Source organism: Carcharhinus amblyrhynchos, chromosome 24 (genome assembly GCF_965287045.1).
Source record: "Carcharhinus amblyrhynchos chromosome 24, sCarAmb.v2.hapA, whole genome shotgun sequence".
In the NCBI taxonomy this organism is placed as follows: domain Eukaryota; kingdom Metazoa; phylum Chordata; class Chondrichthyes; order Carcharhiniformes; family Carcharhinidae; genus Carcharhinus; species Carcharhinus amblyrhynchos.
In genome coordinates, this window is record NC_137347.1 from 22,352,647 (window position 1) to 22,377,081 (window position 24,435).

The 24,435-nt window shown below is 41.1% G+C and overlaps 1 protein-coding gene across 1 annotated transcript; it reads right to left on the reverse strand.

Moving 5' to 3' along the window:
• Window positions 1-9,121: 9,121 nt before the first annotated feature.
• Window positions 9,122-24,314, reverse strand: ncdn (neurochondrin). The gene is made up of 7 exons (XM_080211465.1): window positions 24,245-24,314; window positions 20,528-20,667; window positions 15,983-16,990; window positions 13,580-13,821; window positions 12,704-12,928; window positions 10,599-10,741; window positions 9,122-10,018 (listed from the first exon to the last, which is right to left on the reverse strand). Exons 1-7 carry the CDS (start codon window positions 24,312-24,314, stop codon window positions 9,582-9,584), a joined length of 2,265 nt encoding a protein of 754 aa, XP_080067591.1. The 3' UTR covers window positions 9,122-9,581.
• Between the last annotated feature and the right edge of the window lie 121 nt (window positions 24,315-24,435).

The window sequence follows — 24,435 nt, forward strand, 5'->3', positions numbered from 1 at the left end:
AGCTGTCCTGCTTCTATGCCATATATCCTATATAATCCCGTGAGGTTTTTCACCTTCCTTCTCTTAACTGCTGTTCCCTGTAGACAAAAGGGTGTATCTTTCAATGAACACACAGATGGTGGCAGAAGTTGAGTCCATTTGACATAGTAGAATCACAAATAAGGAAGAGGAATGGCGACTGCAAAGAGTTCTTGCAGATGGAAAATTTTGCGATATCTTGCTGGTCACATTTGTGTGGTAGACAGAGGGGAACCAGTGGATGTGGTGTTTTTAGATTTCCAGAAGGCGTTCGATAAGGTGCCTCACAAAAGGTTCCTGCGGAAAGTCAAGGTACATGGAGTTGGGGGGAAGATGTTAGCGTGAATTGAGGATTGGTTATCTAACAGGAAGCAGAGAGTTGGAATCAATGGGTGCTTTTCTGGTTGGTAGTTGGTGACTAGTGGAGTGCTGCAGGGATCGGTGCTGGGGCCTCAGCTGTTTACCATTTACACAGACGATCTGGAGGAGGGGGCTGAGTGTAGAGTAACAAAATTTGCTGATGACATGAAGATGAGTGGAAAAGTAAATTGCGTGGAAGGCACGGAAAGTCTGCATAGAGATCTGGATAGGCTGAGTGAGTGGGCGAGGACCTGGCAGATGGAGTATAACATTAGCAAATGTGAGGTTATCCACTTTGGTAGAAATAATAGTAGGAGGGATTATTATTTAAAGGGTGAAAAGCTGCAGCATGCTACAGTGCAGAGGGACCTGGGGGTCCTTGTGCACAAATCGCAAAAACCCAGTCTGCAGGTGCAGCAGATGATCAAGAAGGCGAATGGAATGTTGGCCTTTACAGCGAGGGGGATAGAATATAAAAGCAGGGAGGTTTTGCTGCAATTATACAGGGCACTGGTGTCGCCGCAACTGGAGTACTGTGTGCAGTTTTGGTCCCCGTATTTGCGAAAGGCTATACTGGCCTTGGAGGGAGAACAGAGAAGGTTCACCAGGCTGATACCAGAGATGAGGGGGTTAGCTTATGAAGAGAGATTGAATAGACTAGGTCTGTACTCGTTAGAGCTTACAAGGCTGAGGGGGGATCTTATAGAGACGTACAAGATAACGAAGGGGCTAGATAGGGTAGAGGTAGAGAGATTCTTCCCGCTTAGAAAGGATAGCAGAACTAGAGGGCACAGCCTCAAAATAAGGGGGGGGGGGGCGCAGTTTAGAACGGAGTTGAGGAGGAACTTTTTCACTCAAAGGATGGTGAATCTCTGGAATTCTCTCCCCATTGAAGTGGTGGAGGCTACCTCGTTGAATATATTTAAGCCACGGGTAGATAGATTTCTGATAGACAAGGGAATTAAGGGTAATGGGGAGAAAGCGGGAAAGTGGAACTGATTCACTTCAGATCAGCCACGATCTTACTGAATGGTGGGGCAGGCTCAAAGGGTTAGATGGCCTACTCCTGCTCGTATTTCTTACGTTCTTATGTACGTTTTCCCCTCAGTCAGCAGGTTAAGGGTCCAAACCGAACTTAAGGAATACATTCAAACTCACGTTATTATTTTGAAGAGCAGGGATTTTCACTCCAGTACCCTGGCCCATGTTTTCCCCTCAATCAACATCTGCTCTTACATTACAAAATGCTGGAATTACTCAGCAGATCAAGCAGCATCACACAATGTTAATTTCTCTCCACTGACACTGTTTAGCCTACTGAGTTCTTTGAGTATCCTTAGTTTTAGTTCAGATCTTCAGCATCCACAATATTTTGCTTTTGCATTGATAAAACTGATGATCTGGTTATTAGTATGTTGCTGTTTAAGGAGCATGTTGTGTATAATTAGCTACCACATACATTACATTACAATATTCCAAAAAGTACTTAGGCAGCTGTGCAATGCTTTGGACATTGAGTTTGTGAAAGTCACTATATAAATGCAAGTGGCTCCAAGAAATTCAGAGCACAGTAGGCATTCATTTAGCTGATCCTGTCTTCACAGACTCATTGAAAGAGCACTTAGCCCCATATCCATGCTTCTTGTCCACACCATTCGTCATCTTATTTTGCATTGCCTATTACTCTTAACACAAACTTGCTTAATCTAAACTGAGAATTTATTATAGACTTATACTTTGAGTTCTAAATTCATCAGTCTAGATATTAACTCTGTTTTAATTTGCACTTTAAAGTTTGTTTTTAAATAAAAAATAAACTTTGCATTCACGTATCTTACAATGGTATCAGCCATCAGCTAGATTGCATTAAACCAATAATGGTATCTTATCTCATTAGACTATCTTAAACCATAACTTACATGCATCGCCACTTGCTTTACAATTATAGGAACAAAGCAGCATAAGCATGCAGCAATTGATTAGAAATCTAGTAATCACCCACTCCTACTGGCATTAGAAAACAACAAGAGGTCTCACAACACCAAGTTAAAGTCCAACAGGTTTATTTGGTAGCAAAAGCCACTTTCAAAGCGCTTTCAAAGCGCTGACTGTCTCTTCATCAGGTGAGTGCTGACAAACACCTGACGAAGGGGCAGCAGCGCTCTGAAAGCTAGTGGCTTTTGCTACCAAAAAAACCCGTTGGACTTCAACCTGATGTTGTGAGAATTCTTACTGTGTTTACCCCAGTCCAACTGCCAGCATCTCCACATCATTAGAGCACAACAGCACTAACTAAAAGACTTGCATTTATATATCATCTTTCACAATTTCAAGATGTTCCAAAATGCTTCACAACAAACTAAATAATTCTGATATGGAGTCACTGTCACAATGTAAAAGATACGGCAGTAATGTGTGCACAGCTAAAATTCCACAAATAGCAAAGTGATGATGACCAGATGTGTTTAAGGTATTACTGAAGGGATAAATATTGGCCAGGACACGAGGGACATTCTTCTGCTCTTTTTCAGAAGTGCCACAGTAACTTTTATATCCAATTGAGCGAAAATGAGTCCTTGGCTTCACGTCTCATTTGAAATATCATCTATGGCCATGCAACACTCCCTCAGTCATGCATTGAAGAGGTAGCCTCAATTTTAATGGTCAGATCTCTGGAAAATGATTTCAACTCAAGAAGCAGGAATGTTACCAACCAAACTATATTCCTGACAAAGACGGATTACTGAAATGACATTTTGAAAATTTGTTCTCGAGTGCGTGGCTGACATTGACAAGGCAGAATTTATTGTTCATCTCCAGTTGTTCTGAGAGGGTGGGAGTACAGCCACATGAATGCCAGGATGGCAGTTCACTTTCTTGAAAGAGCTTAAAGTGATCACATTAGGTTTTCAAGGGTTTTATGGCCATTCATTTCAGATGCCAAGCAGTTATATTACTCTTTGAAAAATTCCCCCTTAATTTGTTTAATAGTAGGTCATGGAGTCAGAGCACAGAAACTTTGGCCCACCACATACATGCCGACCATTAAATAGCGATCTATTATTCCCATTTACTAGCACTTGGAAAATAGCCTGATATGCCTTGGCAATTTAGGTGCTTGTTCAGATGCTTTTTAAACGTTGTACCTCTGCTTCCACCATTCTCTCATGGCAGCATGTTCCATATTTTCAACACCCTTTTTATGCCTTCTTCACCATCCTAACTACCTGTGTGGCAACCTTCAGGGATCTACAGACTTGTACATTAACATCCCTTTGTTCCTCAATACTCCCTAGGGCCCTACTGTTCATTGTGTATAACCTACCCTTATTAGAGCTTCCAAAATGCATCACCTCATACATATCAAGATTAAATTCCATCTGTCATTGCTCTGCCCAACTTACCAACTAATCAATATCAGTCTGTAGCGTCAGACTATCCTTGTCACTATCAATGATACCAATTTTCTTGTCATCTGTAAACTCATATCTTCTATTTTCACATCCAACAGCATATAACAAACCGCAAGGGTCCCAGCACCGATCCCTGTCGTACACCACTGGTCTCAGGCTTCCAAACACAAAATCTCTTTGCCCCCTAATAACAAGTAATTTGCCATGGATCCCATGGGTTCTAACCTTTTGGATCAGTCTTCCATGTGGGACCTTACCAAGGGCCTTACTGAAGTCTATGTAAACCACATCAACTGTGCTACCCTCATCAATATATTTATTTAGTCACCTTTACAAAGAAAACTTTAGTTAGACAGGATCTCCCGCCAATAAATCCGTGTTGACCATCCTTGATAAATCCCTGCCTTTCTAGGTGTTCGTTAATCTTGACCCTCAATTTTTTCCCACAATTTCTGTCACTGACGTATAATTACCTGGCTTATCCCTGCTGCCCTTCTTGAATAAAAGGTACCACATTAGCTATCCAGCACTGCACCTGTGGCCAGCAAAAAATTAAATATCTGTGTCAGGGCCCCTGCAATCTCTTCCCTTGCCTCCCATAGAAGTCTTAGATACATCTTATCAAGCCCTGGGGATTTATGCACTTCTGTACCTGCTAAAATATCTAATACCTCCTCCTTATCAACCTTAACATGCTTAGAACTTCACCATCCCAAATAAAATCTCCAGTTACCATGTCTTTCTCCTTAGTGAATAGAGGTAGAAAATATGCATTTAAGATCTCATCCACAGATTGCTCGACACAGATTGCCCCTATGGTCTCTAATAGGCCCCACTCTTTCCCTGGTTATCCTTTTTCTTAATACATTTATAGAATGCCTTGCAGTTTTCCATAATCTTATTTGCTAATTATATTTGTCCTCCTAATTTTGTTTCAAGCACCCTACCCCCTTACACATGCTATACTCCTGAAGGACCTCCTCCCCATCCCATTTTTAGGGCTGCCACATGCTTCCATTTTTTAAAATCAAACTTTTGATATCCTGAGCTCTCCAAACTCCTCACCCTTGTCCTTCATTCTTAGAGGAACATGTTGGCCCTGAAGTCTTGCTATTTCATTTTTAAAAAGACTCTGACTTTAGAAACATAGAAAAACTACAGCACAGTACAGGCCCTTCAGCCCATAAAGTTGTGCCAAACATGTCCCTACCTTAGAGATTACTAAGCTTACCTATAACCCTCTATCTTACTAAGTTCCATCTATTTATCTAAAAGTCTCTTAAAAGACCCTATCGAATCCACCTCCACCACTATTGCTGGCAGCCCATTCCGCGCACCCACCACCCTGAGTGAAAAACTTACCCCTGACATCTCCTCTGTACCTACTCCCCAGCACGTTAAACCTGTGTTCTCTTGTGGCAATCATTTCAGCCCTGGGAAAAAGCCTGAGAATCCACCCGATCAATACCTCTCAACATTTAATACACCTTTATCAGGTCACCCCTCATCCTTTGTCTCTCCAAGGAGAAAAGGCCAAGCTCACTCAACCTATCCTCAAGGAATGCTCTTCAATCCAGGCAACATCTTTGTAAATCTCCTCTGCACCCTTTCTGTGGCTTCCACAATCTTCCTGTAATGGGGTGACCAGAACTGAGCACAGTACTCCAAGAGGGATCAGATCAGAGTCCCATATAGCTGCAACATTATCTCTCGACTCCTAAACTCAATTCCTCGATTGATGAAGGCCAGTACACCACATGCCTTCTTAACCACAGCTTCAACCTGCGCAGCTGCTTTGAGCAGCATATGAACTCAGACCCCAAGGTCCTTCTGATCTTCCACACTGCTAAGAGTCCTACCATTAATATTATATTCTGCCATCCTATTTGACCTGCCAAAATGAACCACATCACACTTAAGTGGGTTGAACTCCATCTGCCACTTCTCTGCCCAGTCTTGCATCCTATCAATGTTTCGCTGCAACTTCTGACATCCCTCCACACTATCCACAATACCTCCAACCTATGTGTCATCAGCAAACTTTGTGTTTAAAAACTTTGAAGTGTTACTTACACAAAGTGTAGATTACAGAGATCAACACTTTAGTGTGTTATTAAGAAAGCTAATGAGACAGTGAATAAGGCAGAAAGTAAACGAGGGGCCGAAGAACAATGCCCAAACAAAGTAGACAAACACACAAATGGTGGCAACAGAAAGATGTGCCAAAAGCAATCGAAAGACATAAATTAATTCGAGAGTGGGAATCAGGAGAGTTACAGGAAAGGAGATACTTTTCAAACAATGAGTTATGGCACAGGATTAATCCGTTAGAATGAATTGTAAGCACGTACTTAAATATTAAGTTATTTCAATTCCGCCCAGTTGGCAGAATAGATTAGAAAAATATTTGGCACTGCAGAAACAACCAGCCTATTTTGTAATATATTGCACAGGGCATAGAAAGTGCCTCATCAAATAGATACTGACTTCAGACAAATACTTCAGTCAATGTTTCCTTCATCTTTATTCCTGTTCTCATTTTTTACGTGAACAGCAAATAGCCAGTGGCAATATGTAGTCCTTTAAAAGATTGAATAAATGGGGGAGGTGCATTATGAAAGCCACAAAGCGCTCTTGTTGAATGGATAATTCAATAGGTGGCTCACAAAGCTGTGTCCTCAGCTCCTTACTATACACTTATGACTGAGTGGCCAAATTCCCCTCCAACTTGATTTTCAAGTTTGCTGATGACACCACCGTAGGGGGTTGTATCTCAAGCAACGATGAGACGGAGGACAGGAAAGAGATTAATTTCACCATATCTCCATACAATCCAGTAAATAAATATTTCCTCTGTACCCATTTCCTGTTGGCTTAAAGCAGAAATGAAGATTTAGCACCCTGAAGTCCTGAAAAAAAAAAGACAAGTACACAACTCATCTACGTCTGTGTCACAACTTGGTGCTGATCTGTAATCAAGAAACTGAAATCCAAGTAGTGTAACAGACTGCAAACTGAAGAAAGATATTTACAGAGGCTGCAGCTTATTCAGTACGATTGTAAATTGAGATCTGCAAACTTGGACAAATAAAACAAAAGAATTATACTCCCAGTATAAAGTTCTCATTAGTCTCAAGATGATGTGGCTCAATTGAACAGCACTTTGGAAAATTTAGGAGATCCTTGGCAGTATACTAAAGATGTAGACGTACAAAACAAATAATTTATATTTTTCCATGTTTCACAAAACTGTGTTCTGTTTGAAGATGAAAAAAATTACCCATCATGTTAAAAAAAATTAGTATCTGCAGAAAGCATCAATGATGTTGCAGCAGGGATTAAATTACAGACATCCTCCATCTCCACAAGGGAGTTAAAAATGCACTGTGGGTTAATGTTGTTAAGTACTGAAAGAAAAAAAAAAATATTGTTACAAGATTTACTCCTCACACAAAAAAACAAAACATTCAATTGGCATATTCTAGATTTTATGCCAGTAAATTGTTTAATTTGAGGAAGTACAGGAAAAACACACAAAACAATCTGCAATATATGAACGAAGAAAAAATATCTGCATTACTCAAAGATGGCCTTTAACAGAAGCATGTACTTTCACCAGACTTTATATCCAACACTTGCTCAAGTCGCATTTTCTATTTAGACAAATTAATAATCGTGTTTAGACATTTAGAATAAAAATATTGCGCTTGGGTCTTAAACATGAAATAGAAAGGAAAAAGGACAAACAGGTCGACAATAATATATCACCTCAGCACATCATGGAAACATTCCGAAGTGATTAACAGAAAATGAAACACCAGAAATGGATTTAAAATAAATAAGCCACAGTGAGTTGCAGTTTAGAAGTGAGGTGAAATTTGGATGCCAGTGCAATTGAGTCACAGTATCATACTCGCAAGAGGTACCCATTCTAACTGAAACAGTGAGTTGCTGAAGGTGGGAAAACCTTTGAATATCTCGACTGGGTGTCACAGCAGCTGACTTCTTCCAAAAGAGGAGATAAATACATTAGCTATATGTATGTATGTTCTAAAATTGTAACATTACTTCCCCATACAACTCTATATTTTCCATTATCTCATTGACATTCTTGTGCAGCAGCATAATGCCAAATGTGACAGAGTGTGCTCTATCTGAAGTAGCCACAAGTCATTACAGCTATGATCATTCATTAAAAAAAATCATTTTTGGGGGATGAAGGATAGAAGGTTTGTTATCACCTGCACAATGTCAGGGAATTTGAGGGAAAATGAAAGATATTTTTATGCAGTAAAAAATTGCAAAGAAAGTGAGACATCTCAACAAAAGCAAAATACTGTGGATGTTGGAAATCTGAAATAAAAACAGAAAATGCTGGAAAAACTCAGCAGGCCTGGCAGCAACTGTAGAGAGAGAGAGACACACACACACACACACACACACACACACACACACACACACACACACACACACACACACAGTTAACAGTGAGTCCAAATGGCTCTTCCTTCAGAGTCATTGTCTCAAGACTCATATGGATTTGAAACATCTCCACAGATGCTGCCAGACCTGCTGATACATCCAAAGGAATTTTGATTGAACATTCAGGTTCAATCAAGACTTACTTTCAGTTCCTTTTTCATTTTGTAGATTGCTCCCTGCTTGTCCAAAAGAGCATTCTGCTTTTCATTGTCAGGTTTCAGGTGGCCTGATAGTTAATAGTCCATGCCATAGCCACATGGCTCGATCCCAAACTCAGAATATCATCATTTCAGTGCTGCATCCGTATGTCATTTTTAAATATGTTCAGACTGACGATTCAGATTTAGACAAATTATGCCACATCCTGGGACTTCTGTTCTATGGATTCATTCTCATTGGACAGCATGGTAGCACAGTGGTTAGCACTGCTGCCTCAGTGCCAGGGACCCAGATTCGATTCCTGGCTTGGGTGACTGTGTGGAGTTTGCACATTCTCTCCATGTCTGTGTGGGTTTCCTCTGGATGCTCTGGTTTTATCCCACAGTCCAAAGATGTATGGGTTAGATGGATCAGCCATGCTAAATTACCTCTTAGTCTCAGGAGGACTAGCCAGGGTAAATGCATAGGGTTATGGGGAGAGGGCCTGGGGGGGAGGGGGGAAATTGTGGTCGGTGTAGACTCGATGAGTTGAATGGCCTCCTTCTGCACTGTATGATTCTATGACATCTATGATTCTACTAAGAATTGCACTGATATTGTCCAAATTGATTTTTATTTTGGGCCACCAGAGCTGAAAGGAACAGGATATTTCTAATGACATTGGATTGGAAAATTATTCCAATATACAGTGCACAGTTAACTCAAGGTGAAAAATCAAAAGGAATCTTTGCCCTGTATTTATTTCAGATTCACAATTCTTGTGAACAATTTGTTTTCTTAAGGTATGTTACTGATTACAAAACATCTTCTGGAGGTGGACGGGATTTTAATACCTCCTGTCCAGAAGATTTTTGCAACCAAGAGCAAAAGTGAGTGAGTGCCAGCGAGAGCGGGTAATCAAGTGATTTCCTGGCTGCAAGAATATACAGAGATGCAGTTGCTGCAACTCCCAACTTATCAAAATATTTGAGTGCTCCAACTTTAATCTGCTAACGTTAAATGTTTCAAAACAAAATATAACTGGTTTAAAAAATTCTTCAGCATTAAAACTTGTCACCTGCTGGAAGCAGTACCAAGCTCCAGGAATCTTCAGATTATTGCGCTGGAAGCCTTACTTGGCCATTTCAGTTGGATGAGGTTGGCTAGTCACTAATTTTGACAGAGACATTGCTCCAAAGCTGACATTCCATACAGGTTCGCTTTCTCCTCACCATTATTCAGCAATATAATGTCTTTACATGGTTTGCTGTTCTTTGCCAGTTCAGCTAAAACACACTGGAAGGCAGCGATAATGTCAAACTCAACTGTCATGGGTGAAGCCTTATTTAGCAAGTCGAAAATGTCACTCAACCATTCTGATTCAATTACACTTTGTGGCAGCCACGGCAGTAAGGGTATACAACTACCGAAAGCCTGCATTCCCAGAAACCAAAGCTCTGAGATTTGATCCCAAGCTTCGTGGTATCTCTCGGTCACCACAATCTGCGTTCGGTCAACAACCTCCTCCAGCTGAGTTGTATGTGCTTTGGATAGAAAGTGAATCGCCCCTCGGAAAAAGCCCCTGGATACTGTGGTTCCTTGTAACACTAAAGAAAAAATAAATTACTTTCAATATATAACTTGGAAGACAAATTCAACAAAACCTTCATTACAAGTTTATGCCAAAAGATTCCTTTTGAACTGAGAACAACTTCTCGGCCTCCAAAATAGAGGACATGCATTTGTCTGTCTTAACATCCTCTTCACATTTCCATTCACGGTCTTTCCTGAATTTTTCAAATCTCTTACAAAGACAGCCCAGACTCCAAACCTTCTAGCTTCATTTAATCCATCTCCATGAAACCCAACTCCTTCACTGCTGATGTCAGTGACACCACTTTTTTCATCATTCTGTTCCCATCTGTCCCAGTATATCTCCTATAAAGACTCCTTCTGCCCTTGCAAAATGACCTCTGCTATCCCCAACATTGTATGCAAATTGATATCAAGCCATTTATTCTTTTCTCCAGCATTATACTTTTACAGATGCTCAGCACTATTTGTTCTATAAGCTTCTGTTCACAAACTACTCAACTCTTCTGGTTTTACATTGTATGCAGTGCTTGGAGATCGTGATGATGATTAAGGTTGGAGGAATGGTTAGGTTAAACAATTCACTTTTTGTACCTGGTGCGCCAGCAAGTATGCGACTCATCATCAGCCCCAGAGTGGTGAAGTTAGCCGCAAGAATCAAGTGACGTTGGCTATAAAGCAATGACTGCAGGGATTCCATTAACAAACTAAGTAAAGATGAGAAACATTCTTCCTGCCTGCAGCAACAGATAAAAAGGGCAAGGGTAAGCAAAACTTAAAACAGTGCAGGAACCTCCCCCCACCCTTAATAAATATCAGGTCTCACCAAGAATCATTGCGAAACCCATTCAACAGCTTAATTATTTTAAATACCATTTTCGGTCCTGAGGGAAAAATCAATAAATTGCCAGCCTGTAAGCAGCAGTTCATTTGTGAAAATGGATGTTGAATATTAGATACAGGAAAAAAGATGCCTGACCATTTAGTAAATTGAAACACTGAGTAAATAGTTTTAATAATGAATTTCAAAACTGTCAATATTCAGCTTTCTGATAACTCAGCAGATTAACATTGCAAGTTGTCAAATCATACCACCTGGGAATGACTCAGGATTGATCCATCAACTCACAGAACCATAGAAACCCTACAGTGCAGAAAGAGGCCACTTGGCCCATTGAGTCTGCACCAACCACAATCCCAGCCAGGCCCTTCCCTCATATCTTTACATATTTACCCACTAATCCCTCTAACCTATGCATCTCAGGACACTAACGGGCAATTTTAGCATGGCCAATCAACCTAACCCACACATCTTTGGACTGTGGGAGAAAACTGGAGCACCCAGAGGAAACCCACGCAGACACAAGGGAAACGTGCAAACTCCACACAGACAGTGACTCAAGCCGGGAATCAAATCCAAGTTTCTGGAGCTGTGAAGCAGCAGTGCTAAACACCGTGCTGCCCCTCAGGCAGGAATCTGCCTGCCTTACTTGGTCAAACCAATACATGACTCCAGTCCTATACAAATTGAATCTTAATGCTCATTGACCAAATAGGATAAACAAAAGAACTTGCACGGGATGATGGGCCTCATGTGTAATGCCCCACAATTGAATTATCTGCTAGCAGTCACTGGTAAAACTTATGCATGTGCCACAATAATTTGAACACCATACTACATCCCAGCAAAAAGTCATGCCTTCTGGAGAAGTGGAACGGATATATCAGAGAGGAATTAAGGATACATATTCATAAACTGTGTCTGTGCTTTCATCGAACAGCATCATAGGCAGGGCATTAATGGTCAGAGTAATTAAAACAAAATGGTGCCATGGGCAGCACGATGGCACAGTGGTTAGCACTACTGTCTCACAGCACTAGGGACCCAGTTCAACTCCAGCCTTGGGTTACTGTCTGTGTGAAGTTTGCACTTTTTCCTTGTGCCTGCTTCCAGGTGCTCCGTTTTCCTCCCACAGTCCAAAGATGCGCGAGCTAGGTTGATTGGCCATGCTAAACTGACCCTAGTGTCGGGGGATTAGCAGGATAAATATGTGGGGTTATGGGAATAGGACCTGGGTGGGATTGTGGTTAGTACAGACTCGATGGGCCAAATGGCCTCCTTCTGTACTGTCGGGATTCTATGATTCACTGTACCAACAAGTCCATCTCTTACTTTGTCTCAGCATTGTCAAAGTGGTTGATTTCCCTGGCTTGTTTCTGCCCTGACACTGGACAGGAAGAACATACTCAAAATATATGTCCAGCCACAGGAGCATTGCTGTTGCCCATCCTGGAATCTGGCCCGGAACCTGGGCCTTTAGCAGGATGAAATGGAAAAAAATTATAAACGTAGCTTCAGCACTGGACCTCTGCATGAAGTTTTCCAGCTGCTGGAGTTTAATAAGCTCATTTTGATCAACTCCAACACCAGACCGAAAAGCAACAATTTGCTGCAGCTTACATTTTGTATATAAACTGCAATTACCTGTTGCATTGAAGGATGTGGCATTGAGCACTGCTAAACTTTTGTTTTCTAACCACTGTTTTTTTCCCTCCAAATTCATTCACTAACCTTCTGCCTTCCATTTCAATTTCTGATTTTGTCTCAGCCAAATTCACCTTTAGCTTCCCAAACCCCTGCCAACAATTATACACTAAATATTGTAAACCTCCTGACTGGGGGGTGGGGTGCTGAATACCTGATCAATGCAGGCTCTGTTACCACAAGGTTTAGAAAAATTCCACAGGCCGTTCGAAGACTCATCTCTGCATCATCTGGCAAAATCAGTGCATTTTGAGAAGAACTGAAGACCTCCCACTGTTGTGTAAAATAACGAAGAAGCAGAACATGAAACCCATGTGAAATTAAGATCCTCCGAGGGATGTCCTCAGCTGAAAGGTGACAGAATCCAGGTAACAGGAACCTATATGTGGAGACATACCATTAGTAAAACACTGCAAGACACAGCTTTCTAGATATAATCTTCAACACAATTTTAGCAATAACTAAGTTAAAAATTGAGTTAGTGGATCTTTCATGGTTAATGGGTACAGTTGCACTACTGTTTCATCATTTAATTTCAAACCTCATTAATCTGCCAACTAAAGCATTTCACATGAACATTAGTAATAATCATGATGCTGAAAAGCCAAAAAGGAGGTAATTTTGCAGACTGATCTCCAAATTTATCAACAGATGGAATGGCCATAATTTTTCAGCAACAAATCAGATCATATATTCAAAACCCTATCTCCTGAGCACAGAAAGTCTGAAGCGTGGAATGGAAAACACCTAGGAAGTGTTCACTGATTCAGCCAGTGATAATTTAACAGTTTGTCTGTGAGGAGCGAGGTCACTTTAGCAAGATATAGCTGTGATAATTGTGGCAAATTATACATTGCTGCCCCCCACCAAAAAAAACCTGAGATTTGTTTGGCCATTGAATGATAGAAGTAGAACATCAGCCGAAGAGACGGTCTCACCCAATCAGGTTGAGAGGTTAATATTACAATGCACCATATTAGTGATCATTAAATGGACTCCATTTAATGCTGTATCATATTTTCATTCTTACCTCAAGGCATCTTTAGACCAGGTTGTTGCCTCGGAGCTGTCAGCCAGTGATAGCCCTTTCACTTGATTGTCTAGGTCATCAGATTTTATTGGACATTCAAACAACACCTGAGCATAATGAATCAGAAAAGGCAGTACGTCACAGATTTCCTGTCTGAGTGCATAAGTTTCTTCAGCCATCCATGCGCCCAGAATCCGCACTGAAGCGAATAGGAATGGGCTCCACAGCTGTTCCTCTGTAACCTACAGTATAGGAAGAGTAAACAAAGGTGAATTACATATGCTTTTTAAAATATATAAAAGAATTTCACAGCAACAATGTGTACTGTAAGAGATTGAAACTAAGCTTCGACACCATAAGTCAGAGTCAAAGATGTTTACGGCATGGAAACAAGCCCTTCTGCCCAACTTTTCCACAATGTCCCTTTGTTTTTAACCACTAAGCTAGGCCAAATTGCCCTCATTTCTCTACACCTATCTTACCCGTGTAACTGTCTAAATGCTTTTTAAAAGACAAAATTGTACTCGCCTCTACTACGACCTCTGGCAGCTTGTTCCAGACACTCACCACCCTCTGAAATAATTGCTTCTCTGGACCCTCTGTATCTCTCCTCTTGCATCTTAAACCTATGCCTCCTAATTTTAAACTCCCCTACCTTTGGGAAAAGATGTTGACTATCTAGCTGATTTATGTCCCTTATTATTTTATAGACTTCTACAAGATCACCCCTCAGCCTTCTACATCCCAGAGAAGGAAGTCCCAGTCTATCCAGCCTCTCCTTATAACTCAAACCATCAAGGCCAGGTAGAATGCTAGTTTTTTTTTCTGCACTCTTTCTACTTTAATAATATTCAATAATAGAGTGATCAGAACTGTACACAGTATTCCAAATGTGGCCTTACCAATGTCTTGTATAACTTCAACAAGACATCCCAACTCCTGCATTCAATGTTCTGACCAATGAAACCAAGCATGCCGAATGCCTTCTTCACCACTCAGATTGCAATAAACAAGTGAGGTCTGCATCATTGGAGATAAATTGGTGAAATGGCACCCACTGTTTCTCAGAACAAGAATAAATTGACTCACACAAGATTAAACACCATTCATTTTGTAATCCTAAAAAAATCTTGTAGAACAAGGAGGTAAGACTGAGCTTGGAAAATAGGTCTTAAATATTTACAACATTTGTAAACCTTCAACCACTGGCTGCCTGCAACCTTCATACTCATCTGATAGAAATTCAGTTTCCCCTCTGGCACTTGCTGTCTACTTTTCTTGGTTACTTTCTCTAGATCAATTATGGCCAACTGGACTGCACCAAGTGTACTGCACACTGTTCCAACTGAATCTGTGGTTTGATCATTTCTGAACTTTCTCAAGCAGTTATCAAATATAATAGCACAGCTGGGAACCAACTCCCTCACCCCACCCCAATCTGGCTGAGATCAAGGATTTATGATCTGTTGTGAAAACATAACAGCAGTGTGTGACAGCCTGATAGTTCTAAGAAATGATAAACTTCAAACAACAGCAATAAGAATTTCCACCATGCAAAATATACTTTTGGAGGTGAGACAGGCACTGTTTCAAGTCCACATCCACTACAGACCATAACACAAAATATTGAATGTGGGAAATGCATTATTTGCACTGCATTCATGAAATGGTTAAGGGCCTGCATTACACTAATCAAATATAAGAGACCCCTGAACTACGTTATTCTGACATAAATATATGATTACATTCACCCCATTAGGATGGCAGGGTAGCACAATGGTTAGCACTGCTGCTTCACAGTGTCAGGGCCCCGGGTTCAATTCCTAGCTTGGGTTACTGTCTGTGCAGAGTTTGCACGTTCTTCCTGTGTCTGCATGGGTTTCCTCCAGGTGATCCGGTTTCCTCCCACATTCTGAAAGACGTGCTGGTTAGGTGCATTGACCCAAACAGGCACTGGACTATGGCAACTAGGCTAATTTTGCAGCAATTTCATTGCAGTATTAACATAACCCCTAATTGTAACTAATAAATCAACTTTACTTCAACCCACTATCCCAAGTTTCCCACTGTGAGCAACATTGAATGAGCTAGATCAAAGGGGAAAATAATAGCCTGAACATTAGTGAATGTTTGAGTGCGAAGATTCAAAACCAAAGCAATCATAGAACATAGAACATCACAGCGCAGTACAGGCCCTTCGGCCCTCGATGTTGCGCCGACCAGTGGAACCAATCTAATGACCCTCTAACCTAAACTATTCCAACGTTACCCATATGCCTATCCACTGACCATTTGAATGCCCTTAAAGTCATAATTTGCACTTTTGACAAATGTGGTTATAAGAAAATACAACTTACAAATACAGTAAATTATTCCAATGATAGTCACATTTCCATACTTCACCTGCTTAAAATAGCCAATGACTGCTCCAAAAGCCTCCACCATTATCTGTACTAATTGGTTACTTTCAGCTTCTGTTAGACAGACTTTATCCCCAAGTACACAAACCATCATCCCAAACTCAATGATACTGTAACATGCTGTGATGACATCTGGCTTAGAGTTAGCTGCATCCAGGTCTGGGTCTTCCAAACAAATCCGAACTTCCACACAGGCCAGATTCACCATCAGTGCCAGAAATTTACTACTTGTTTCGGGATTTTCTGCCAGTATCCAGTCTGAACCATAGACAGTCAATAATAGGCCGGCAAGTTTCAGTGCTGGGTCCCGTTGTGAGATACTCAGTTTGCTGCTGAGAATGCTGAAGAGACCAGTGTGAAAGTTCTTTAAGCACCCAGTGAGAGACGGGTCGTCAGTTAGGATAGGTACAGCAGGCAGAAAATGCTGCAACACGTTACACAAGTTAAATTTGCGGTTATCTTCTTCTGTAGCAAACTGTTCACTGAGCTTGATCAGTACCTTCAAAAGATCGAGCTTACAAGTTTTCCAACACATGTTTTCCATTGCATTCAGGAGAGTGACAAGAAGACACAGTGCCTGCTCATGGCCATGATTTTGGCTTAGATAAGCCTGGCATAATGCTGACACTGTTCCTTGAGTTACTAGATGTTTCTGACCCTGAGGATGGGCAGAAATCGCATGGAGACATTGGTAACAGTCATCGATCATTGGTGTGAAGGTGACAACATCTGCTCCAGAGTCTACTTCTGAGCTAATAATTTCATTAAAAATAGGGATTTTGTTGAGGATTTGTGGGTGAGTAACTAATTCTGGATTTGTGGAAAAACATGCAAGCAGAGTAATGCCGAGAGCTCGGAAAATTTGGCTGGGACAGCCATGTGGTGACTCCTTGGTAATAAGAAGCCGGTTTGGGAAAGAGAATCCAATTGCATCAAATATCCGTCGACGGGTTCCCGCATCAATTTCACCTGCCTTCACCACCTTGGTCACCTAAAAGAAACACATTTAATTCAATGCATTGTCAAACACTGTGAATGATCCTGCACAAAACTGTCAGGAAGAGTCTTTCAATTGTCTAATCAGTTCAATGATAGTGTTTCTTTTCTCTGTTTTTTTTTCCCAAATGGAATACAAATCATAAGGTTAATTCTTTATTCTTTCATGGGGTGGATGGGTGTCGCTGGCAAGGCTAGCATTTGTTGCCCTTGAATTGAGAGGCTTTATCAGCCATTTCACAGAGCAGTTAAAATGCAACCACATTGCTATGGGTCTGGAGTAACACGTGGGCCAGAACAGGCAAGGGTACTAGTGAACCAGATGGGGTTTTATGACAATCAATGATACCTGTCATGGTTACAATAGCTTTATGTTCCAGATTTATTAATTGAATTTAAATTCCATAGCTGCCATGTTGGAGCATTAACCTGGATCTCTGGATTATTGGTCCAGTGATATTAATGTTGCGTTATCGCTCCCTGATAAGAAATAGCAGGTGTAGGCCAATCAGCCCATCAGACCTTTTCTGCTATTTCATAAGAACATGGTCAATCTGATTGTCACCTTAACTCCATTTTCCTGGTTGAGTTACCCTCGAGTCCTTTACTAATATTCTTTTTCTAACTCAGTCTCAAACAGATTCAGTGACTCAGTCTCCACTGCCTGCTGGGAAAGTTAATTCCAAAGATTAGCGATCCTCAAAAAAAATCTTTCTCATCTTCATCTTAAATTGGAACCAACTTAATTGGACATCTACTCTGTCGAACCACCTCAGAACCACACGTTTCAATCAGATCTACCTCATTTGTTCTGAACGCCAATGAATATAAACCTTTTCAACATTTCAACCTTTCCTCAGAAAGAGAACCAACCTCTTCACCCCAGGAATCAGTCATATGAACTTTCTCTGAATCATTTCCAACACGAGTATATCCCTCCAAAGTAAGGAGAGCAAAAACATTCACCCTATTTTAAGCGTAGTCTCAATAATAATCTATACATTTGTATCAAATCTTCCCTACTTTTATACTCCATACCCTTTGCAATAAAGGCGAATATTCTATTTGCCTTCCTAATTACTTGCTATAGCTGCATGCTAACCTTTTGTGCATCGTGTACTTACGATTGCTCTACACTGTAGAATCCTGCAGTCCCTCTCTGTTTGCAGACTCTTTTTATGCTCTTCACGACTTGCTTTCCCACTGATCTTCACATTGCAGCCAACAATCTGCCTCATGTCATTAATATAGTTGAGGTCTCAGTACAAATTCTGATTTGAATTTGCCTTTTCTGGATCACTCGTCCAGACCTCTGACTTACAAGCCCATCAACATGTCCACGATAAATACTATATTCCTAAATAACCTGGTTTCATAATTTAATCTTTTAAATCCCCGTTTTATTCTAGTGAACCTGCATTGACCTCCTGCAAGGCTAACATGCCTCAGAAAGGTTGTGTCCAAAATTGCGTGCACTCTTGATGGGATCTAACCAACTCTCTGTACAAATAGAATAACTTTCCCCACTTGGGCCTCTTGAAAGAAAGGACAAAAATCCATTAACTTCAAATTACTTCCATACTTGTGCATTAAGCTTCAGTGATTTGTGCACATACAACCAAATCCCTTTGATCATCTATAGTTACTGGTTTCTCATCAAGAAAATATTCAGACTTGTCCATGCTGGATCCAAAGTAGATGTCCTCACACTTCAGACAGCTACAGATTTGCTTAGAACTTAATCTGTCCATGTCCCTTTGCAACTTCTTGTTCCCATGTATACAATTTATTGTGCTCTTTAATATAGTATCTTCCGCAAACATGGGACTCTCCATTCCTTCATCCATGTCAATGATTGTTATGGTAAAAAGTGGAGACCCTAATTAGAATTTTCAATTTCCATACATTCTGACTACTAGTATCCAACCAATTATCATTCAGTATCATGAAGTTCTCTCTAAGTCTGTTTGCTTTCAGTTTTGTCAATAATCTCTTGCGGGTAAGGTATAGAAATGCAAGTCCCTGACTGGTTATATGAAGTAAGAAGTCTCACAACACAAGGTTAAAGTTCAACAGGTTTATTTGGTAGCAAATGCCAGTAGCTTTCAGAGCACTGCTCCTTCATCGGATCAGTGGAAGTTCTGTTCACAAACAGGGCATCTAAAGACACAAATTCAATTTACAGAATAATGATTGGAATGTGAATCTTTACAACTAATCAAGTCTTAAAGGTAGACAATGTGAGTGGAGAGAGCATTAAGCACAGGTTAAAGAGATGTGTATTGTCTCCAGACAGGACAGTTAGTGAGATTTTGCATGTCCAGGCAAGTCGTGGGAATAACAGATACTGTGACATGAACTCAAGATCCTGGTTGAGGCCATCCTCATGTGTGCTGAACTTGTCTACCAAGCTAGTAGCGTTTGCTACCAAATAAATCTGTTGGACTTTAACCTGGTGTTGTGAGACTTCTTACTGTGTTTACCCCAGTCCAATGTCGGCATCTCCACATCACGGCTATACTAACTCATCCACTTGAAACTCAAATTAAAATTATTTTTATTCACTTGTGTGCTCACCAATGTTGTTAGAGAACACAATACTTTTTTTTTAAATCACAACCATCTGCTCAACTCAAATCTCAGGAGGAACATTTTGCACTGTAATTTTCTCCCCCCCATAGGCACTTACATGTCTTCACCAAATAAATCTGCCAGCTAAGCACAAGCCTTTGTTTTATTGAAGCACTGTTTCACATAGGGAGTAGTGGAAATCTAGGACACACATAGGGAACATAACGAAAGCTCTCTTCCCCAACGGCTACTGAGGCCAAATCAATTTAAAATTTCAAAACAGAATGACAGAATTATGGTGCTGGAGGAGGTCATTTGGCCCATCGTAACTGCACCAACTCTCCAAATGAGCGTCATGACTTACTCAAAACAGAAGCGGAGAGACACTTGTTAGTCAAGAGTTTTCAGGATTATAGAACCAAGACAGGAAGATAAGAGTTAAAATACAGATCAAGTATGGTGTAAATAAACAACAGGGTGAACCCGATGACTGAAAGCTCTGCTCCTTTTCCTTTGTTCTTATTTTATATTGGTGATCAACACCAAGTATAAAACACTCAGAAATGTACAACTACTAAAGATGAAGATTTTCAGCTTTAATCGTGATGGCTTAAAGTTGGCTCAACAGCATACTAAAGTTACTGCAGCAGCCAGTAATGTTCATTTAAAATGGAAGCTTTTATTTTTAAAAAAACATATCCCAATTTCAGTTATTCTTCCCTCAGCCAGGATTGCACTAAATATTATTCAAATAAATTGAAAATATGAGAAATTAACTGCTTAATGAAGTGGTAATTCACAGCAGGCAAAATAAATGCTTTAATTTGATAAGTTGAAATGTAAAGTTATTTCAATACACTGGGAAACTTGGGTGTAAAATACTCAGACTGTTACTTTTAGTTTGAACAGAGAAACAAAAACAATATATTTGTATTAGACCAGAATATTAAAATGTTCTTACCAGTAAAAGAGCTGCAAACTGCTCACTATCATTTTTTGCATCTTGCAGAACCTGGAGACATTGCTCGAGTGCTTTGTTCCTTGCCCCATCTTCAGTCCCACATGGATTTTCTGAATTTGATGCCATTCGTGCAATCCCAACTACAATAAAATAGTGAACAAATTCTGAGCAGATTTCAATAAAATGGTGAGTTTTAACAGAAAATTATCCAGGCTTTGCAAATAGAAATAGATTTTTACAACTTGGCAAAAACATTTAGAAATACTTGAGTAAGCACAAGAATGACATAATTGCACCCAACACCAATTCTTTGTCAAAAGCTAAATGCTTTCATATCTGGGTAAGACAATAGTGATAAATAACCAAAACATCAATTCAGCTACAATCATAGAATCTTACAATACAGGAGGCCGTTCGGCCTATTGAATCTGCATCGAGCCACAATCCCACCCACGCCTATCCCCATAATCCCATGGATTTACCCGAGCTAGTCCCTTTGACTAGAAGGGATAATTTAGCAATGGCTAATCCACCTAATCTGCACACCTTTGGACTGTGGCAGAAAACTGGAACACCTGGAGAAAATGCACACAGACACGGGGAGAACATGCAAGTTCACACTGATGTGTGAGATTTATAAACATTTCAATTCATATAAAGGTACCATTAGCAGGTATAAAAATTAATTAGAGAAGCAATCTTCAAAAACAAATTGATTAATAACAAATAAACATTTAAAAAGTGTCCAAAAACTGTCCCCCAAACACAAATGTTTTTGAGTGGGAACCTAATCTAATGCAAACTTACACAAGTGAAACATACATCTAACTGATGAATAAATAAATTCTCCAACAATGTCATAAAGAAGAAATAGATCTCCCTTTGTGGAATTTTGTGCATTTGCAACAGTACTCTAGCAATACTTGCAGAAAAGTGAGGGATGCTATTTATCTCCAGTAGCAAACTCCAGTTCTGAGCCACTGATTCTATCTTTCACCCAGTAACTCTGAAATGGAACAGGACTATTTACAGTCTTGTTTTCATATCTGACACCACGATAAGCTTCCGGCCATGCATCCTTTCCATCAACAGGACTGACTCTTCCACTCTGCCCCTGCCTCAGCTCATCTGAAGCTGAAATCCTCATTTATGCCCTTGTTGCCCAACTTGAGTTTTTCAATGTTCCCCTGGCGAGTGTTCCACCTTCACCCTTGTCCACATCTCTACTGCTCATATTCTACCTCAACCCAAATCCTATTTATCCATCAATATCAAATTATGACCTGCATTGGTTCTCATCCCATAATGCGTCGTTTTTAAAATTCACATCCTCTTAATCTCTATAACCTCCAGCCCTGCTGGATCATTGCAGTCCTCGAATTCTGGCCTTTTGTGCCTCCCAGATTATAATTACTCCATCATAGATGACTGTGCCTGTAGCTGTTTAGGTCTTAAGCTCTGACATTTCTTTCCTAAACCTCTCCATCTCCCTCGTGGCATTTAAAACCATTCTTAAAATATACCTGTTTGACCAAATCTTCGGTCATCTGACTGAATCGCATCTAATGTGGCTTAGTGTCAATCTCTAGTTTTGTAACACTCTTCTGAAGCATTTTGGCAAGTGGTAGATAAATGCAAGTTAAGGTAGCTGCTGAAGAATGGAATGCTTCCCATTTCAGGCACGGGGATCAGATAGAGAGTAAAGCTTTCACTGCCCCAATTTCAAAAAGAAATTCAACAGTTGTAACACTTTCTATGACAGTCATATCCAATCACAAAGTGCTGCAAAATTGACCCACATCCCACTGCTCCTTAGAAACTGGACTAGACCACCAAAATTCAAACACTGCCAAAAAAATATTTACACCAGCAGAGTGCTGGATTTTGGTCAGGCGTTTAACCTAGAGATTAGATAATAAATTAATATAAACTGTTTCCAACATAAATAACTTTTCCTTGCTAAGGCTGATAAGCATGATGCTATCAATAATTTAATTTTATACGAAATATTCAACCACTTTCACCTGATGAAAACACATGTTGTAACAAAGCATCTTTTCCCAACATTGGTAGAAGTTAAATAAAAGATCTCCCATGCAAGAAATTCCAAATTTAATCCCCAAATTACATCAAGATGATGAATGGGATGGATAGGATAGAGGTGGAGAGACTCTTCCCGCTCAAAAAAGACAGTAGGACTAGGGGGCACAGCCTCAAGATAAAGGGGAGGCGGTTTAGAACGGAGTTGAGGAGGAACTTCTTCACTCAAAGGGTGGTGAATCTCTGGAATTCTCTGCCCGTTGAAGTGGTGGAGGCTGCCTCGCTAAATATTTTTAAGAAGCGGGTTGATGGGTTTTTGATAAGAGAAGGGATTAAGGGTTATGGGGAGAGGGCGGGAAAGTGGAACTGAGCCACGACAGATCAGCCATGATCTTATTGAATGGCGGGGCAGGCTCGAAGGGCTAGATGGCCTACTCCTGCTCCTATTTCTTATGTTCTTAAAAACAATTGTGATTTCTATCTCCAAGGTTCCATAATTCTGCAAGTTTTTTTGATCACCTATGTTGCAAGATATACCACACTATGGTATATTCATGACTTTGAACTGTTGGGGGCTAGGGAGCCAACCACAAAAGTTTAAAATGAAAGAACAACCTGGCAGCAGTGATGATCACTGCTGCCTCACAGCACCAGGAACACAGGTTCAATTCCAGCTTTGGGTGTCTGTGTGGAGTTCTATGTTCTCCCCATCTGTGTCAGTTTCCTCCTGGTGCTCCAGTTTCCACCCCACAGTCCAAAGATTTGTAAGGGGTGGGGGTAGCCATGGGAAATGTGTGGGGTTACAGGGGGTGGGCCCGGGTAAGACACACTGTCAGAGTCAGTGCAGACTCAATAGGCTGAATGGTCTCCTTCCACACTGCACAGATTCTAACTTTTTCTTAATATACTACCTAAAAGTACTTTAGAAACCATTGGTTATTTTGATGGGTAATGCTCACCGTTTTCCAGGAGCAATCCTGTACACAGCAAGATTCCACAGACAGCACAGTGACACAGTGTTTGGCACTGCTGCCTCACAGCATCAGGGACCTAAGTTCATTTCTAATCTTGAGCGACTGTGTTGCGTTTGTATGTCCCCCACCCACCCACCCACCCAATGTCTGCTTGTGTTTCTTCCAGACACTCTGGTTTCCACCCACAGCCCAAAGATATGCGGGTTAGGTTGATTGGTCAGGCTGAATGGCACCCCAGTGCCAGGGGGATTAGTAGAGTAAATGTGTGGGGTTACGCGAATAGGGCCTGGGTGGGATTGTTGTCAGTACGGGCTCGATGGGCCGAATGGCCTCCTTCGCTATTAGAGGGATTCTACGAAGCAGAAAGGAAGGAGCGGCTGATTTGATTGTGAGGATAATGGTGTGTGTGTGTGGAGAAGCGGGGGGGGGGGGGGGGGTGGAATTCGATGTGGTTGTAACAGTGACAGAGAACCTTCAGTCTCCACCTGAGCCACCTCAAATGGCCCAAGTGCGGCTTCAGAAAGACCTCCAGGGAAGCGGCACTAGGGTGGACAGTCAGCTGAACCAGGCTGAAGCAAAAGCCAGCAAATCGTAGACCACACAGCGGCACAGCTGCTCGGAACGCTCCCACTCAGGGAGAACCGCGCGGCCGCCGGCAACCAAACGAAATAAGAATAAAACAGAACCAGGAGCAGCCACTCACCTTGCGCCGCAGCAGCAACATCCGGGGAACAGTGAACTCTAACCTCCCCCCGACCGCCTCCCAGCAGCATCAGCCAATCAGCGCCTCCTGTGGGCGGGCGCACGACTCCCCCCGACCTATCAGAGCTCGACCCATCCCCCCGGCAACTGTCGCTAGGCGGCGGGCGGACCAATAGGGAGCGAGAGGTCCGC

Excerpts from the sequence above, each read along its gene's own strand:
- ncdn (XM_080211465.1), bottom strand. The coding sequence starts at position 24,314 with ATGCTGCTGGGAGGCGGTCGGGGGGAGGTTAGAGTTCACTGTTCCCCG. Across the intron at positions 20,668-24,244 it reads TGTTGCTGCTGCGGCGCAAG|TTGGGATTGCACGAATGGCA; the intron begins GTGAGTGGCTGC and ends ATTTTATTGTAG. Across the intron at positions 10,742-12,703 it reads ACAGAGCCTGCATTGATCAG|GCAGGAAGAATGTTTCTCAT; the intron begins GTATTCAGCACC and ends CTGTTGCTGCAG.